The sequence below is a fragment of the Centroberyx affinis genome, unplaced genomic scaffold (genome assembly GCF_046629955.1).
Source record: "Centroberyx affinis isolate AG114_WGS23_722 - 3 ecotype Tasmania unplaced genomic scaffold, CSIRO-AGI_Caff_v1 ptg002578l_1, whole genome shotgun sequence".
In the NCBI taxonomy this organism is placed as follows: Eukaryota; Metazoa; Chordata; class Actinopteri; order Beryciformes; family Berycidae; genus Centroberyx; species Centroberyx affinis.
The window spans coordinates 92,705-111,264 of NW_027280784.1; the positions used below are offsets into that span (position 1 = coordinate 92,705).

Sequence of the window (18,560 nt, forward strand, 5' to 3'; positions counted from 1 at the left end):
GATTTTGACAAAACTTGGAGCAAAGCTGAACTGAATCACGTAAACTGAATAACATGGAACCTTTATGACGGAAGCTTACTTTACTTAAGAAATACTCAGAGGTCTGCAAGGCAAACCACACGTCTTCTGTGGAAAACCAGTCATGTGATCAGGCTAGTGGTGACTTCAGAACTTCCTGAATCAGTTTTTACTTTTGTATATTGATCCTGTCGTTTGAATGCCTGTTGAAATCCTGAGCTGCAGACTGAGAGGAAATGTGACAACATTTTACCCAGCAGCACCCAGGCTACAAAAAAGTGACTTTAATTTTTGAAGTCAAATTATTACTAATGCAGTGCTGAAGTGTCAGCATGAACTTGTTTTATGATAATGTAACATGTTCTGAGATGTTTACAGCAGTGGTTCTCAACTTGGGGTCTGGGACCATCAGGGGTCCTTGAGGGAGTTCCAGGGGGTCCGCAGCAAATTGATGAATCATTAAAATTAAGCATTATTTCATTTACTAGAATTTAACACAGTTAGAGAATGTAGAGGAATGACTGTTTTGATCAGTTTCTCTGTTATCTCTCTACCTACAATACAGACAGTCATGGAGTTCTGGACAAAATCATATCTGACAATAAAAATATTCTCAGATTTGGGTTAGAGAGACAAAATCTCATCAAATGGGGGTCTGTGGCTCTAATGTGGACTAAATTAGGGTCCTCGATATGATTATTTTGAGGGGCGTCCCGGCTCTGGTGGCTAAGGTTTGAACCATGAAACTGCGATGTCGAGGGTTTGAATCCAGCGCTGGACATTTGTCACGGTCATCCCTCTCTCTCTCTCATTCTTCTTGTCTCTCTACTAGTGGTGAAACGATTTGTTAATTATCGATTAATCGATCAACAGAAAATGAATCAATTATAATGTTGATAAATGATAAATAGTGTTAGTCATTTATCAGTATATATACCAAACATTTGTTGGTTCCAGCTTCACAGATTTGCTTTTTTGTGTTTCATCTTTTTATTAAATGAATCCTTTTTTTTTTTCTCTGCTGGTCAGACTGAGGAAGAAACCTGAAGAATCACTTTGGACTCTGGGAACTGAGACGACATTTGTCATTATTTTAGACATTTTATAGAGTAAATGATTGATTGATTAATCGAAAAAGTCATTGATAGATTAATGGATAATAAAATAATCATTAGTTGCAGCCCTCTCTGTCAACTGTCAATCTAGAGGAGCACAAACCTCCGCCAACGCTGAACAGTTCTCCACATGTATGATAAGACGCTCTTATCATACATGTTCCATTTTATGTAATACACGTATGATAACACATACTTCTTATTTTACACATATGATAAGAAATGTTGCTTATCATGTGTATAATAACATATGGGACACGTATAATAAGAAATGTACAGAATCAAATTGATTGGTCTCTCCTATGGTTTTGATTGGACATTATCTGGCTTACCATAAATTTGCAAGTCTGAGACACTTGATAACCAAGTTAACTGAGTTTAGGATTCATTTTTTACAGTGTGCCGGTGTGGTAACGGCTGACGGTCAGCACGGGCGTGATGAAAGCTCCTGAGAACAACAAGTCAACCCCATAAATACACCCGTCCATCCCGTCCAACACCTGCTGCAGAAACCATCACACAATACAATACATACTGGTGAGACAAATAACTTTATATTCAACCTATATGTATATGTAAACCTACATGTCTACTGGTACGTACATTTTATTAGATAAATTTAACAATATATTTAGCGTACATAGATTACCTTAGCATATTTAGTTTACACAGATTATTTTCGTATATATTTTAAACCACGTTTATTCATATAATTGGTTTGTCTAAAATATTTTGATGTATTTGGTATTCATGTATATACAGTTCTGTGCAACAGTCAGAGACTTTTCCAGTCAAAACGGCCATTAAATGCAAGTTATTTATTTTTCAGTGTCAAAAAGAAATGCAGGAAACATATACTACCAGTCAAAGGTTTGGACACACGCATTTTTCTTTATTTTTTTTACTATTTTCCACATGTTAGAATAAAAGTAAAGACATCAAAACTATGAAATAACACAAATGGAATTATGCAGCAACCAAAAAAGTGTTAAACAAATCTTACAATCTTATATTTTAGATTCTTTAAAGTAGCCGCCCTTTGCCTTGATGGAAAGGCAAAGGCTTTGGAAAGAAATTCATACATAGGATCAACTTCACTATTTATATTTGTCTAAGAAACTCATTTCAAGCATTTAAGCAGAAGACTGTAGATCAAAATGACTTTAAGCGAATGAGAAACACAGAACATTCAGTCAGGTGGGTCTGAACTTTTGACTGGCAGCGTATGTTTCCTGAATTATTGTTTGACAGCTTATTATTACAGTATTGTATACTATTATATACTATACTTATATATTTTTTATATTTTTGTAGTTTTCTAATACGAATAGCCATGTTTAATTTGGGGAATGTTTGTTTAATTTGACTGATATGACAGATGTCCATGAACAACATTATAGCATCTTTAAACTGCTCTTAAAAATAGATGTTGATTATTAATAACTAAAACATTTTTTCAGATGAAATGTCTACATTGATTTTGACACGAAAGGCTTGTTTGTCACTCTGTCACACTTTGAGCTGATGTTCCTAAAGTGCAAATTCAATTTTTCTCCAAAATTCTGACCCCTGAAAAAGTGGAACTGCTCAACATACAAACACAACTCTTATCTGTTTCTTTTCAACAGCTTTCATGCTCCTGAAATAAGGAAGAAGGTGAAAATAAGAAGGCAGGAGTCAGATGTCCTGAATACGCTCCATCTCTGAGCTTTCCTCAGTGTGGCGCCACAGTGTTTGATACCAAACCCACCATTTTCATAAAAAAGGACTTCCTTTTGGTTGTTTTACCAAAATTTGCCACCAAACTGAGTGACTTGTTCTCTTGTTAGCTTGACCAAGCTGCTCTGTCTAGACAGAACTGACCAACACAACATCATTTTAATCTAAGAGACAACGTAAGAGCTCAATTTTGCCAAAATGCTGCCGGAGCTTAGCAGCAACTTCACCACCATGATGCCAGACTTCACGACCCGACCTCCTGCCGGTGATTGCCAATCACAGCTAGGAGATCACCTGGAGTACCTGAAACTGCCGGCCATCCTCACCAGCGTCGTCATCGTGGTGCTGGGGCTGCTGGGAAACGCTGTCGCCCTGTGGATCTTCTGCTTCCGACTGAAGACCTGGAATCCCAACAACTTGTTCCTGTTCAACCTGGTGATCGCTGACTTCCTGGTACTAGTGAGTGTGCCACTGAACATCGATGCCTTGATCAGGGGCCACTGGATGTTTGGAGACGGCTTGTGCCACATCAACCTCTTCCTGATGTTCGCCAACCGCTCAGCCAGCATCGGCCTCATGACTGTGGTGGCCATCTACCGCTACTTTAAGGTGGAGAAAGACTTTACATTCTATTAAGTTCATTTGAGCCAAGCTTACCCAACTCACCTATTTACAGTATCTTAAGTCCAATATCTTATCATCAGGGTGGAATTACATGAATCAAGAGGCATGACAGGCAGTTAGTCTTCACCTGGATTTTCCCTATCTATAATTTGGCAGGTTGGGGCTGTTAAGTTGGAGTCTACATTGGCCAAAAATTTACGCTAGTTCCATAAACATTTCTCAGATGGGGCGTCCCGGTGGCTCAGTGGTCTATGTGGGCGCGACCTCCTGGGTTACAATCCGACCCAGGACCTTTGTCAGATGTGGAGCTGGTCTACAGCCAGAAATAATATGATTGGTTGAATTAAACCTTAGTGGGCGGAGTCAAAGAACTAGAAAATTACAAGTACAAGTTAGCTAACTGACAAACTCCAAAGGCAAAGAAGTAACTCTGGTCAAAGTATGAATAAAACATATAGACCACAATTCATTCATGATGTTGAAAGTCAGCAGCTAGCAACTAGCTTACCTAGCTAGCTTTAGGCTAGTATGGCTAGTTTGAACTTGAAGGTCAGCTAGCTAACTTGCTAACCTAGATAACTTAGTATGGCTAGATTGTATTTTTTTCAGTTAGTAGCAGAGCGCTAGGCTTCATAATATTAGCTTCTTCCCCTCTTACCTCTTGTCTTTTTCACTGGGCTACCATCTAATGTTACTTAGTCAGAAAAACTTTTTTTGGCTCCGCCCACTTAGGTCTAACTCAACCAATCAGAACATTTCTGCATCCAGAGCAGCTCTGCCTCTGAGAAATCCTCCTAAAACACCAATCTGTCCTTGTATTGCTCTTGTATCATCATTGAAGTAAAGTGGAGTCACTGCGTGTTTCAGGTCTTTCAACATCAGATTCCCTTGGTCAGGTGACCCAGTTTGTTGATCAGTCTTCAGTTTGTGACCCAGCAGGAAGTGTCGTATTCAGTCTTTCTACAGTCTTGTTATATTATAAACTATCTAAACTCTCTTTTTCATTCTCCTCTTCTTCCAGGTCGTCCACCCCCATCACTGGTTCAACCGCATGAACAAGAAGCAGGCTGGGTTCGTGGCGGCTTTCCTCTGGCTGCTGATGATTGGTCCTTGGGTTCCCATGCTGGTCTACAACCATATCCAGAACAGCGGTAACAACACCCAGTGCCGCTTCTTCACTTCCTACAGCGAGTCGTCGCGGGCCATCATCATCCTGGTCGGGATGCACCGGATCCTGTCGGTGCTGGAGTTTTTCATCCCGCTGGCCATGCTGTTGTTCTGCTCCGCCCGGATCTCCTGCATCCTGCGGCGGCGGCAGATGGACAAGTCTCAGAAGGTGCGCAGGGCGATGCGGGTGTGCGCCGTGATCGTCGGGGTGTTTGTGGTGTGTTTCCTGCCCGGGACGCTGACGACCATCGGGCTGTGGATCATCAGATCGTACCGGTCGTGGGACTGTGACTTGTTCAACACCTTCACCAAGCTCACCATCGTGTCGTTGGGCCTGAACTTCCTGAACTCGGCCCTGGATCCCGTCATCTACTGCTTCTCCAGCTCCATGTTCAGGAAGGCGCTCTGCAGCTTGCTGCCCGCCGCCCTGCGCTGCGGTCAGGAGGTGAGCGATGGCGAGGCCGCGGCCTCCTCATCTGGAACTCAGTCGATGATGCAGCAGGAACCATGAGGGCGGACAGACGGAGCGAGGCGATGTAATAACGCCATTCCACTAGAATAATAATTACATCAGGAGAAAATATGAGTGTGCTTGCTGAAAAAGCAACAGTCTGCTTGTGTGTGATTTTTACCTCCAACAAGGAGGTTATGTTTTCGGTGCCGTTTGTTTGTTTGTCTATTAGCATGATTACGGAAAAACTACTGGCCCGAAACTTTGTGGAAGGGTGTAGCATGGGCCAAGGAAGAACCCATTAAATTTTGGAGCGGATCCGGATCTGACTCACGAACAAGCAATAATAGCACGAACCTTGGCGGAGGTCTGCACTCTCCGAGTGCCCTTCTAGTTTTTATTGTTTTCATCACAATCAGCTCATCTAATAAAGAAAAGTAGAACAGAGGAACCTGAAAGCTCGTCTACTCATTTTCACATTAGACTGAAAGGAGGTGGGGTCATAATCCCTTATATGGGACTGTCACACTTGAGAGGACAACTGGCTCGCCATCGGTCTCACTCTGTCAGGGTTGGGGGAGAGAGAGGGAGAGAGAGAGAAAGAGAGAGAAAGAGAGAGCAACCTAACCCTAACAAAAAATCCAAAGTAGTAAATGTCGTAGTTAGCCGTCAGTGAACTTAAATAAAAAGCCAAAAGGGAATTCTATGCCATAAAAATATCTATTCCGATTGAAATACCCATCAGCTACACCCGGCAGCTAAAGCCTCTCAATCCAGTATGAGATCTCACATAACTTTCAGCAAAGACCTTGTTGGTTTTTTATTTGTAACAAACTCCTCTTGCATGTTTGACAAGTTTTTTTTTTACTTCAAGCGGAGAGGAAACGTGATCTCGACGCCAGGGTCCAAAATTAACACCCGCCGAGCGCCAAATGCGGGTAAATTTTGGGTTTGGTGGAAAAATAAAATGGGGTCACCGGCCGGTTGGCCGGTAAATTATTTTGGAATCACAACGCACTGCCAGGTTTACATCGCTGTGTTTCTGTGCTTAGACCAGCCGATACTAATACGACCCTCACTGTACCGGACCTATCATAACATGAGCGAATCAAATCAAAGAGTGAAAGCAGCCTTGTAACAAAACACTGGCTGTTGTTCCGTACTCAGACTTCAGTGTTTCCCCTCGATTTTTTTTCTTACAGTGGCGGCACGGTCCGGGGGAGAAACACGCCCACAGCAGTTATTGTCCTATAGTAAATGACTGAATGATTATAGAAATATTATGGGCAGCAGTGTGTCTGTGTCATAGACTGTAAAAAAAGATGGACGTAGTGAGTGTGACGTCACCCACAGGTTTCTGAAGGGCCGTTTTGAAGCCAAAAGTGCCGCCATGTTGACAGTTTTTGGAGCCGGAGCAGCTAGCGTGAGACCGGGGGTTTCCCACAGAGCCGCAGCGCCGCCTGCTATTGGTCCGTGATCGGCGAGCTGCGCGATCACTGGACAGGCGACCTGTCAATCGCTCGGAAAACAGACCCGTTTTATAACCGTTATATTCCGTTAATGACGCGGTTATTTTGAAAATCGCCATACGGACACATATTAGAAGAAGTGAAATTAGCTACTGAGCCCATAATCTCTTGTTATTGACTGTTATTGAAAATTATTGACTTTATATTTTGAGTGAGAAGTTGTGCTGTGGTCCCATTGACATGAATGGAGTTGGGCGGGATTTAGAGTCTTTTTGGAGCCGACCCTAGTGGACATTACAGGAACTGCAGCTTTCAGCCACTTCCTTATTGGATTCAAAATTCACCCGTGGCTTCGGCCTCTTGGTCTGTGTGTTTCTCTCGCTCTGTCCGCGACGTTTCAGCAGCAGCGCCTAGAAACTGGTTCTAACAGCAGTTTAGCTTACCAAGTGAGACCATTTAAGCCAAAAACATAATTATTTTGAAAATATTTTAAGCATGGCATGTCATGATCTTACCATGGCAGCCCGCCACAGTAGATACAGGGGAAACACTGGACTTCTACCTGACTTCAATGTCCGTCTATCTTTCTAGTCATAAAAGAAACACCTAACGTTAGTTACACTTTGTTACCTTACAGATGTGGCGACACAGAGCCGGTGTTAAATCACCTAAAGAAATAAATGAAAAGGAAGTAGACAACGAAAAAAGTCACTGCGTTGGTTGAAAATACAAAGAACTTATCCCTTTATATAATCTCTACCACCTACTTAACTTTTATGTAATTTCTTTATTATTATTTTATAATTATTATATATTTTTTATTTATGAGTTCTTTATGAGTTCTTCCTTGATGTGTCAGAATTTTTTTTTTGCAAAAATGATACATATTCATTCTGCACTGATATGTTCTTCTTCTTCATGGTATTCTTCAAAAAAAAAGCCTGGGTGAGGAAGGCCTGGCTTCTCCATATGGAATATGACAGAAAATGTTACAGCTTATTGAATCAAACATGACAGGGATTTCATTTCCATATTTACACTCTTGTCCTTCATTGACTGTAAAATTCATTTTTATGTTTGTATTCATATTCATTTTTTATCCATTTTACTCATTTTTATTTTTAACCTTTATATGCCTCCTCCTCCTACTCCTTACATTTGGTATGCTTTTATACAACTAGAAGGAAAACCTTTTGAGCTGTGGGTATATTCTTTCACTCTGCTTAATAAACCAGCTTGCATATTGATTTAAAACCCAGACACTCGTGTTGCTTGTTGTTGTGTGTGGTTTAGTGTCACTGTGTGTCAGCCTCATACTCTCTCTTTGAGATAGTTTAAGTCCGAGCGCTCACCACAGGTCACGGTATATATTTAATCTTGAGGGTTCACCAGAACACTCAAAATTCAACGTATTTATACCTCTGGAGGGTGTGGGATTAATTGATGGAATTGATCTATATTTGCACCTAACTTGCATCTGAAAGTCAGGGGGATGAGAGCATCATGGGAGTGTCAGCATTTACCTCATCTACATAATGAGGTATGCTATGGGCGGAGTAAAAACAAGTAACATTATACAACATTAATTATGAAAGAAAGTGATTTAATATTTATCAATGTAAAATGTATGCAAGATATTCTGTCCGTGTGTGCTGTGCAAAAGAGAAATGTTTTCAGAGTAGTTGTTTGTCAACTGTCAAGCTGACAGAGGCAAAAATTAAAAGTAACACCCTTTTGTTCCCAAAGGCACAAAACAAACATCCAACAATGTGTATAATGATCTCTGTATAATAAATACATTTAAAAGAGAAATCTTGAACTGACAACTTGAACACTTATACCTAGTTGAAGCCTCTTCATGTTACTTCAGAAGCTGTTTTACACTCCCAACATTTAACAATATGACTACAGTTCAATGAGCACAGAGAAGTTTTCAGCTCTCATTACAAATTACACTGATTGGCCTGTAGAGGGCGCTATAATTACAAGTCAAAATTTCAAACCCAAACCTAACGTCTCAGACACTGCCAGGGTGATTTTGACAAAACTTGACAAAAAAAAGGAATGACTAATTTCAGTTCTGTGTTTACACTTCACACTGTTTAGCCTGGTGGAGGCGCTGTAATTAAAAGTCAAAATTTCAAACTTCAATTTCAAACTGCTTCACAACACCATCGGTCTGATTTTGATTAAATTTGGAGGGAAGATGTAACTCGTCCCTGATTGGCCCAAGGGGTGCCTGCATTATCATTGGCTGACAACCAGCATTGGGTAGATCACTTTAAAAATGTATTCCATTACAGTTACTAAATACCTCTTTATAACTGTAATCAGAAACATAATCCAAGGGATTACCCAAATTTAGCAATGTATTCTCATTACTTTCAGTTGATTTTGCCATATTTGAGCTAGCAAAGTTAAGTTATTTCAGGGTTGCATAGATTGTGCCACATTTTCTACAGATGTAGAATGTTTCTTTGCCTCGGCTTCTGGTTTTGCCCGTTCAGTTGACGTCTCTACAGCGTGACCTCCGACATGATGATCCAGATGACTTTTAAGGCTGAATCCCGCCCCGCAGGTGGCGCCTCCATGTGTTCGCTCCCCGCTGTGCATCCTCATCATGTGAATCCTCCGGTTTCCCGGCTGAGTGAATCTTTTACCGCAGACGGAGCAGCCGTACGGTTTTTCCCCGGTGTGCACCCTCATGTGTCGCGTCAGGTCTTGTTTCTTGCTGTAGTCTTTCTCACAGACGCTGCAGCGGTATGGTTTTTCCCCCGTGTGCGTTCTCGCGTGAACCGTCAGGCTTTGCTTGTGGTTGAATCTCTTACCACAGACACCGCAGCCGTGCGGCCTGTCGCTCGAGTGCGTCCTCATGTGAAGCTCGAGGCTCGTGTCGGTAGGGAATCCGCTTCCGCAGACGCCGCAGGTGAACGGATTCGCTCTGGTGTGAGTCTTGACGTGCTGCTTCAGGCTGCTGTTCTGGGTGAACCTGGCACCGCAGACGTCGCAGCCGTAAAGTTTCTCTCCCAGGTGTTCTTTGATGTGAGCGGTCACTTTGGAGACTGAGCTGAATTTTCTGTTGCAGACGACGCAGTGGAAGGGTTTCTTTTCCACGTGGCTCCTGGCGTGTTGTTCCAGATCTCTAACTCGCCTGACGCGGAATCCTTTACCGCAGACGCCGCATTTGTACGGATGCATCTTGATGTCCTCTGCCGTTTCGTTTGTACAAGTCTGATGCTTTACAGCCGTCCAGTTCAACGTTGCCGTTGAGTTAGTGACATTTCTTTGGGTGGAACTGGATTCCTCTGCGATCTGAGTGTTGGTTTGGATGTGTGGAAGATGTGAGGATTGGGTTCGATCTTGATCTGAGTCACTTTTGATACAGATTACTGTCAAATTGGAGTCAGTGATACCAGCATCCTCCAGACCTTGAAGCTGCTTTCCCTCCTGACTTGTCAAAAGTTCCTCTGGTTCTTCTTTAATCTGCAAGTTCTCTGGGTCCTCCTGCTCCAGACTGGGACTCCTCTGTTGAACCTCCTCTTTACAGACTGTTTTCTGTGCATGGAGGCAGGAGAGGACACTCAGGCGCTCACTGACTGGTTTTGATAGCCCATAGTCCTCTCCCTCCTTTTTTATCTGTTCTCTGTTAACAATTTCCACTGGTCCGTTAGATTCGGATTTAACCACGCCGAACTCTTCCACTTCCGATTCTGTTTTAGCGACTCCATCACTGTCCTCCTCAGATTCTGTTTTCACCAGTTCTCCTACGTTGCTGACGCTGCGACTGAATGTCTTCTCTCCAGCGTGAACGCTCGTATGAAGCCTCAAGTCTCGGCTCGAGCCAAACCTTTCAGGGCAAACGTGGCACTGAAAGGGATCGTCGCCTTCGTGTTTCACCAGGTGGTTTTTCAAATGCACAACTTTCCGGAACCTTTCCCCGCAGACAATACAGCTGTATGGTTCCTCTGCTGCTGGAGTTTGCATGTTGTTGTTTTTTTCTGTACTTGAGATTTCACGTTTCCATGTGAGGACAGGGTCGGGTCAGCAGGTTAGTCAGATGTTCATTGGTTGATTTTAAAGTCCAGTAGTCCTCATGCTCTCTTCTCATCTATTTCTTCCACATCTTCTATTTCTGCCTGTTTTATTTCTTTTTCCTTGTCTTTTGGTCGTCTTGGTTAAGGAAAGTAGTTTTGCGCTGGATGACTGAGATTGGTGTTGTTTAAGTGGGATAGTTTTAAACTGGGATAGGCTTATGTTGGTCAAATGGGACTGAAGTGAGATGGCTAACTGGGCAAATATGAGCTAATTAACTGGGACAGATTCATACTGGTTAACTGGGATTAGATCAAACTAGCCAACTGGAGTAGTTTTGAGCTAAATGGGAGTTGAATGGGACTGAGTTACTAAACTGGGATAGGTTTTGCTGGTTAACTGGGACTGAATCAGTAAACTGGGATAGGTTTTGCTGGTTAACTGGGACTGAGTTACTAAACTGGGATAGGTTTTGCTGGTTAACTGGGACTGAGTTACTAAACTGGGATAGGTTTTGCTGGTTAAATGGGACTGAATCAGTAAACTGGGATAGGTTTTGCTGGTTAAATGGGACTGAATCAGTAAACTGGGATAGGTTTTCCTGGTTAAATGGGACTGAATCAGTAAACTGGGATAGGTTTTCCTGGTTAAATGGGACTGAATCAGTAAACTGGGATAGGTTTTCCTGGTTAAATGGGACTGAATCAGTAAACTGGGATAGGTTTTCCTGGTTAAATGGGACCAGACGAGCTTGTGAACTGCAGTAGGTTTGAGCTAGTTCACTGGGATAGGTTTCTATTTGTTCACTGTGAAAATGTGTCTCTGACAAAGTGGGATCATTTTTGGTTTAGGCTTGATGGTGGTGACTGGCTGGTGATTGGCTGGTCCTGCTAGGTGGGCGGGGTTAGCTAGGCTGAGCTGGTTCTATTCCTCAGTTTTGGGGGAAATTATTCCAGCCAGCAGCCAAATACTGGAAAATTTCAACTGTGGCTTGTTAGCCTGTGCATTCTACCAGCCACTTTGACAGGTAAGTGATCATCGTTTCAAGGTCCTTTCAGTCAAAAACTGCAGTTGGCTGGTAACACAGTGAATGTGCCTGGAGGAATTTGGGATTTACCAACCGCTGCAGCCAGCAGACACATAACGACAGTTTCCTGCCGTGTCTTCGGTGCCTCTTTCTTTCTCTGTAGTTTCCTTGCTTGGTCAGATCAGACAGACGTTCCTCCTTCCTGTTTAGCCTGTGGAGGATCCGGTTCTTCCTGCTCCAGTCTGCAGACAGGAAAACAGAGTCAAACTTTGTGCTTTCAGTGGTAAACAGCGGTTGTTTATGTGGCACATTGAAAGTGTATGTATGCAATAGTGCTGCATTATTTCATTCCTACACATACACCCCCCTCCCCATGTTCCTTTTTCATTTTATTTGGGATTTATATGGCTAGCCAAGGCAGTCAGAATTTAGAATGCAGACATGGTGAGGTGAGCTCGCGCTGGTTTGTCAGTTGGCAGCTACCAGCCGACTCACTTCACCATTTAATTGTTATTTTCAGGTCAGTAAAATATCACCAAGTGCCTTGATACAACAATAGTAATGTATGTAAGCTAGCCAAACTATTAATTATGTTCTTATTTGGAAATTTTGTGTTTTGTGGTAAGATACCCAAAATAGCCGTTGGTCGCTGCCGCGGTTAGCAAACGATCGCTATTTGCTTGTCATGTTGCCACTTAAAATAATATCAGGAGTTAAATGTAGGGTTGGGTTGACTCATGTGTTACTTGTTTGGGTTTGTGCGTACTGTTCTACCGGATGATTTTAACGTGAAGGGAAGCCAGAGTACGGGTTCGTTTTGGCGATCGCTGACGCTAACATCCGATCAGCTGTACTAGTGTTTAGACCGTCGCCATGGTAACAGGGCGCAGGGCGGACATCCGTTTCTAAATACGTAGTGAATCAGTTTTTATGAATGAAAGTGTAGAGTTACATTGTTATTTGTTTGTAGAACCATTATTACATTAGAGAATGATCATTTTTGGATATTTTATACAGAGAATGAATAGGTTATGTAATTCAGGGATGTTTTATGAATCTAATGTAGTTATAATTTTCTATTGTTGTTATTTTGATTATTTCTCTATTAGTAATCACAATGATTTGTACAGTATTTGGTTTGTCAGTTGGCAGTTATCAGCAGAGAGAGAACTATATTACCAGCTACCAGCCGACTCACTTCACCATTTGTTATTTTCAGAATAAACAACATTCACAAAATATGCCACTCTCAGTTTCCATGTCGTAATATACATCTATTTAACAATAAATGTTTATAAATCTCAGTCTAACTTCTTGGAAAACAGTGCATCTTTAATGGTGACATCATGCTGCACTAGGAGGTGTAAACAAAAACTCCAACCAATAAAACATATGATACACATCAAGTCCCACCCCCCCGCCGCCCCCATCAAATCAAACTGCCTTTCTCTCTCTCTGTTATTCCATTGGTTTACACTTTTGAATGATCCCTCCCTGTGGTATGTCCCGCCCCATCATCCTGTTTCAATAGGAATTACATCACATTAAGGAAGCAAGAAGATCTCAAAATGCTTTTTCATTGGGACTTTAATTCTGATTGGACAAAACAAAACAAAAAAATCTTGTAAAACATCATCACTAATTTCTCATAAGAATGTCCACACTGTGAGCATAAAGCAAACAAAGTTACAGAACCAGATAGTCAGATGTGTTGTGAAACAGCAGTGAGTCAGTTTGGTTTCAGTTGATTTTTCCTCTTGAAGCGACATCGTCCCGCCGAGCTGCGCAGGAGACAAAGAAGTCCTTGAAGTTGTTCCGGACGGCCCGGGCGGCGGCGGACGCCCCGCTCCCCGATGGGCGGCCCAGGTCCAGCAGGCTGCGGTCGCTCGCCACGAGCCGCCGCCACTTCCCCCGCCGGACCCGACCCGACGCCGCGACGGCGTCCGCAAAGCCCGGCGTCAGATACCGAGCCTCCGCCGCGCACCCAGCGTCAGCGTGGGACAGGAAGTTATGGAGGGCGACACACGCCTTCAAGATGTCTACCGCCATCTGTGGAGAGCAGCTGAGCCGCTGGCTGAGGATTCTCCACCTGGCAGACAAAACGCCGAAAGCGTTTTCAGCGGCGTTCCGCGCACGGGAATGTCGGTAGTTATAGACCTGCTCATCTTGCGTGAGATCGGACCCTGAAGGAAAAAAGTGATAAACAATAGATCAGGATCATTAACATCAACTTGACAACATTGGTGAACATTCTTTTTTCTTATTTATTATCTTTTTTGGGGTATTTTAGACTTTAACTGATAGTTCACAGAGGAGACAGACAGGAGAGATTTATGAAAGAGGGAGGTGACATTCGAAGGAGGTCCTGGGTCGTGTCTGAACTCTGATGCTGCAGTTACATGGTGTGCAGCTTAGATTTTTTGTACATTCTTTAAAGACTCCATGAAGTGGCATGTTCCATCGGTTATCAAAAGTTCATCGGATAAAATCAACATTTTTTGTCATTTTTTTTGGCCTGTATTGGTGAACAGGTGAACACCAAGTCCAGCAAGTAAAAAAAATATATATTAGGGCTCGGCGATATGGTTGAAATCAATATCATGATAATCATAAGGATTTTTCTCGATATCAATATATATCACGATATGGTTCATGTATGCAAAATCACATTAAATAATCAAATTAATGTTCATCTCATTGAACCGAATGGTAATGTTAGGTGTGATGTCAAACAAAACAGAAATATTCAAATAATATTCCTACCATACCTCATTTTATCAGTTTTTAAGTAAAATTTACTTCATCATCAATTCAGACAGCAGAAATTTGTGTCATGATATTAAAATATCTTCATATCATGATGATATGATTCCACTGAAAGACGATAAACGATAATATTGAACTAGAAAATTTCAGGAAATTTTGAGTGTGCCTGCTGCTTGGTGCGCATCTCCATCCCTCGCACACACACAAACACAAACAGTATGACAGTATTAAACAGTATTAACTGTCGACCTAGCCAATCACGGGCAGGTGTGACAATTTCTGCCCAGAGACCGAGTCACTAGTTGCTATGGATACAGGCCCCCCTGTGGCGGGAAACTTTGAACTAATGTTTCATTAGCACTCACAGTAAGCCAAGACTGTCCCCGAACAAATCCCTGTATCTCGAAAAGTAAAGCTCGCATCAAAAATGTTTTTCACTTTGAGCGTCCCAAGACTTCACTGGTGACACTGATGTATGACATGTGTCTGTATGATTTAAACTAAAGGAGCTGTGATAAAATATAAATCACCTTCTTTTCTTCTTCTCACTCTGGGTTTGAGCGGTCAAATTGCATGGAAGCGGATGGGAGTGTTGGACAGCACTCCCTGCCCTTTCGGGCGATTTATTCAAAACCGTGGGTCCTATTTCAATGGAAGTAACATTGGGTGAGAGAGGACAAAAATGCCTACAATTTGGTGTATAAATCTTGCTTGTAGAGTGGAAGCTGTGGGACTAAGATGATAATGTTTGGAAGATTTCTGATCAAACTTGAAGGCGTGGAGCTAGAGTGTGTGACGACATCACGTGCTCTAGGTCTGAACATTCCGCGCAATACACACCCATTATAAAATCTGAAACTGGCCAAAAGTCGTATAAAACGTAATCTGCGATTGCGTAAAAACCGTAGTAGCTATTGAAAAGTGTCTTTAGACCAACAGAGTTCAAAGTCTTGTGACCCGTGTAAACTTTTAATCATGTTTCTGCGACAAAGTATGACCGAGTGGCGTGGCTCCAAAGAGGGGCCGATTTGATGAATTTGTGCGATTTTTTTTCCGATTCTCCATTCATTTCAATGGGCCGAAAATCGCACGTTTTCGCACTTTGTGCGAAAACTTTACGTACAATCTCTAAGAAAAGTCATAGCACTTGATTCCCGTTCAAGGCGCACGTTTTGATGTATTTTGAGGGGTGTCGCGGCTACGCTGCGAGACTAGTTACACGCCGAAGTTTTGCAAGGAAGAATAATAATAAGTATGAGCAATATTAAGAGTGTGCTCCTTTGCCTTGCAAAGCAGGCACACTAATTATCGCCCAGCCCTAATATATATATATATATATTTTTTTTTTATTTCATGGAGTCTTTAATTAGTTCAGGCTGAAAGAACAGCATTACTTTGAAGGTTGGAAGATAAACAGCACAAAAAAGTGAGCTTTCAAGTTACATTATGCAAATTGCTGATCAGTTCTACCACACCTGGATAGGGGCTGATGAGGTTCACGCACACGGGGAAAGCAGCGTCTCCCACGAACACAAACGGGCTGCTGGTCTCGGTGCCAGGCAGCACGTCGGGCGGCGGCAGATCCAGTTTCCCTTCGAGGAGGTTTGCTCCGAATTCGCTTTCCCGGAACAAACCTTCAACGCTCTGCTGGCCGGACGCTCCGACATCCACCGCCGTGAATCTGTAGTTCGCGTCACAGGCCGCCATAACAACCATGGAAAACGTCCCGTTATAATCGCGGCGGTCTTCACCGGACCTTCCGCGCCGTCTCACCTCTACGTGTTTCCCGGCGATGCAGCCGAGGCAGTTCGGGAAGTTCCACGTCCTCCAGAAGTCTCCGGCGACGTCCTTCCACCGCTGCGGCCCGTCCGGGAAACACACGAACCGGTCTTTCAGAGCCAGCCAGATCGCCCTGCAGGTCTGGGACACGGACCTGGCTACCGTTGACGTCGCCAGTTTAAAACTCTTAGCGACGCTTCCCAGCGGACGTCCTGACGCGAGAACCCGCAGAGTCAGATCCAGCTTGCCTGACAAATCCAGCACAGAGCTTTGTCGCATCCAGCGCATGTACGGGGAGACTCGATCCATCAAATCACAGAAACTACTTGCAGACATTTTAAAGTACGGAAAGTGCGTCGCCTCGACAACGCCAGGCCTTCTTTGTCGTTTCCGCCGTGTCTTTGCCGTCGCCAAAGGACGCACTAATCGTTCTCTGTTACACCGTTTTCTTTGTCTTCTTCTTCTTAACAGTTGTAAACAAAGCCGTTCCTCCTCCAGATCCAACAGTTGCAGATCCTTTAATACAGCGGCCATGTTGTTGCAGAGTCTCCCTTCCTTCCTTCGGCGGGTTTTGATGGTTCAATTTCCACCTTAGAGCCACTAGAGCCTTTTCAGCCGCGCGCTCGTCACGAAAGCCCGGGAAGCGTGAACGTCCACGTATAGGAGCTCCAAAATGGTTAGGCTACAACCCACCAATAAAATCCAAGAAGAAGAATTAGAAGACGTTAATATACTCGCACGCGCATGGCCACACCTATGAAGTGAGTCAAAGCTGTGAGAGAAAAAACATAGTTAGCGTTAACATGAAATAGGACTGTGCAAAAATCGATTTTCCAGCCCCTCGTATCGATACATTAAAAAAAAATATTCATGTTTTAAACGGACTTAAATTTCCCCCGAATCCCTTTGAATTAAATAGTTTTGACTCAATTTGTCCGCTGAGTTATCAATATAATGTGATGTACATATTAGACTACCCAGGTGGTACACAGCAAGTTGGATTTTCAGCTCTATTTTTAAAATTTCAGTAAATTATGTATCGTATCGCAATGTATCGTGATACAATCGTATCGTGACCCATGTACCGTGATACATATCGTGAAGTCCTTGCCAATACCCAGCCTTAACATAAACCCACTAATGTTGCTTTGTGAGAAAGACCCCTGGCCCCGATACCTATAGTTCCTTCTTGTAGACCGCTATGCTAAACTCCATTGAAAACATTGCACTTTAATGTTGTCTTGCTTGTCGGCAAACGTAACTGACTGAACACAAAAAAGATCCTGTAAGTCATTATAATGAGAAACTTTCTCAAAATTACGACTTAGTATCTCAAAATAATGACATAGTATCTCAAAATAATGAGTTGGTATCTCAAAATAATTAGAAACGTTCTCAAAATAATGATTTAGTATCTCAAAATAATGAGAAACTTTCTCAAAATAATGAGTTAGTATCTCAAAAAAATGAGAAACTTTCTCAAAATAATGACATCTCAAAATAATGAGTTAGTATCTCAAAATAATGAGAAACTTTCTCAAAATAATAAGTTAGTATCTCAAAATATTTAGAAACTTTCTCAAAATAATGATATCTCAAAATAATGAGTTAGTATCTCAAAATAATGAGTTAGCATCTCAAAATAATGAGAAACTTTCTCAAAATAATGAGTTAGTATCTCAAAATAATGAGAAACTCTCAAAATAATGAGTTAGTATCTCAAAATAATGAGAAACTTTCTCAAAATAATGAGTTAGTATGTCAAAGATACTAAATACTCATTATAATGAGTTACAGGACCGTTTTTTTCATCACACTGGCGGAAATGGGCTTCCATAGAATATAGATAATACACCAAGAGGGATTTTCTTTCAATACAATAAAAACGTTACGAATTGGTTCACACGTTCGCTACCGCCATCATCCAGTTTGTGTTTTGGTGGAAGAAGACGGCGGGAACAACAGGCAAAACAATTCTAAAAGTTAAAGTTTTATTGAAATGAGTGGCGCTTGTTGTATTGTTTGTATGCCGAACAGACGAGTGGCTCTTCAGCATCCAAAAAAGGTCTCAAGTCATGTTCTAACAAGTATGGAGGTTCGCCAATAAGCAAGCCGACACTATGTTCAGACTTTGTAATGGAGTTTGTCATCCCGTTTTTCTACTAGCAGGCTGACTAGCTAATGTTTACATGGCTGTTGGTAAAGCGAAGTTGAATGTTGGCTTGTTACCTTGTGAGTCTGATCCAGAGCACACAGACTCTTCTTCTTGTTCGTTTTCGGCATTACCTGTAGGCTACAAAACACTGAATCTGCACGATCCGCTCTGTACACACCAGCCTCCACCTGTGTCAAGCTCCACAGACTAAAGTGGAATTTCCGGTCGTAACCTTCAA

The 18,560-nt window shown here is 42.4% G+C and overlaps 3 protein-coding genes across 4 annotated transcripts; 1 reads left to right on the forward strand and 2 right to left on the reverse strand.

Annotated features, from left to right (window-relative positions):
• The first annotated feature begins 3,050 nt into the window (after nt 1-3,050).
• On the forward strand, nt 3,051-5,154 carry LOC139656914 (hydroxycarboxylic acid receptor 2-like). Its single transcript, XM_071534555.1, has 2 exons — nt 3,051-3,461; nt 4,498-5,154. The coding sequence occupies exons 1-2, from the start codon at nt 3,051-3,053 to the stop codon at nt 5,152-5,154; spliced, it is 1,068 nt and encodes a 355-aa protein (XP_071390656.1).
• Nucleotides 5,155-8,237: 3,083 nt separating this feature from the next.
• On the reverse strand, nt 8,238-10,547 carry LOC139656915 (zinc finger protein 135-like). Its single transcript, XM_071534556.1, has one exon. The coding sequence runs from the start codon at nt 10,545-10,547 to the stop codon at nt 8,991-8,993; it is 1,557 nt and encodes a 518-aa protein (XP_071390657.1). The 3' UTR covers nt 8,238-8,990.
• A 2,737-nt stretch (nt 10,548-13,284) lies between these two features.
• Nucleotides 13,285-18,507, reverse strand: LOC139656919 (uncharacterized). Of its 2 annotated transcripts, none has more exons than XM_071534561.1 (3): nt 18,397-18,507; nt 15,864-16,939; nt 13,285-13,805 (listed from the first exon to the last, which is right to left on the reverse strand). In XM_071534561.1, the coding sequence occupies exons 2-3, from the start codon at nt 16,699-16,701 to the stop codon at nt 13,363-13,365; spliced, it is 1,281 nt and encodes a 426-aa protein (XP_071390662.1). In that variant the 5' UTR covers nt 16,702-16,939; nt 18,397-18,507; the 3' UTR covers nt 13,285-13,362. The 2 variants fall into 2 exon arrangements, with proteins under 2 accessions (XP_071390662.1, XP_071390663.1); XM_071534562.1 differs by having other exon boundaries at nt 15,864-16,921; nt 18,397-18,482.
• Between the last annotated feature and the right edge of the window lie 53 nt (nt 18,508-18,560).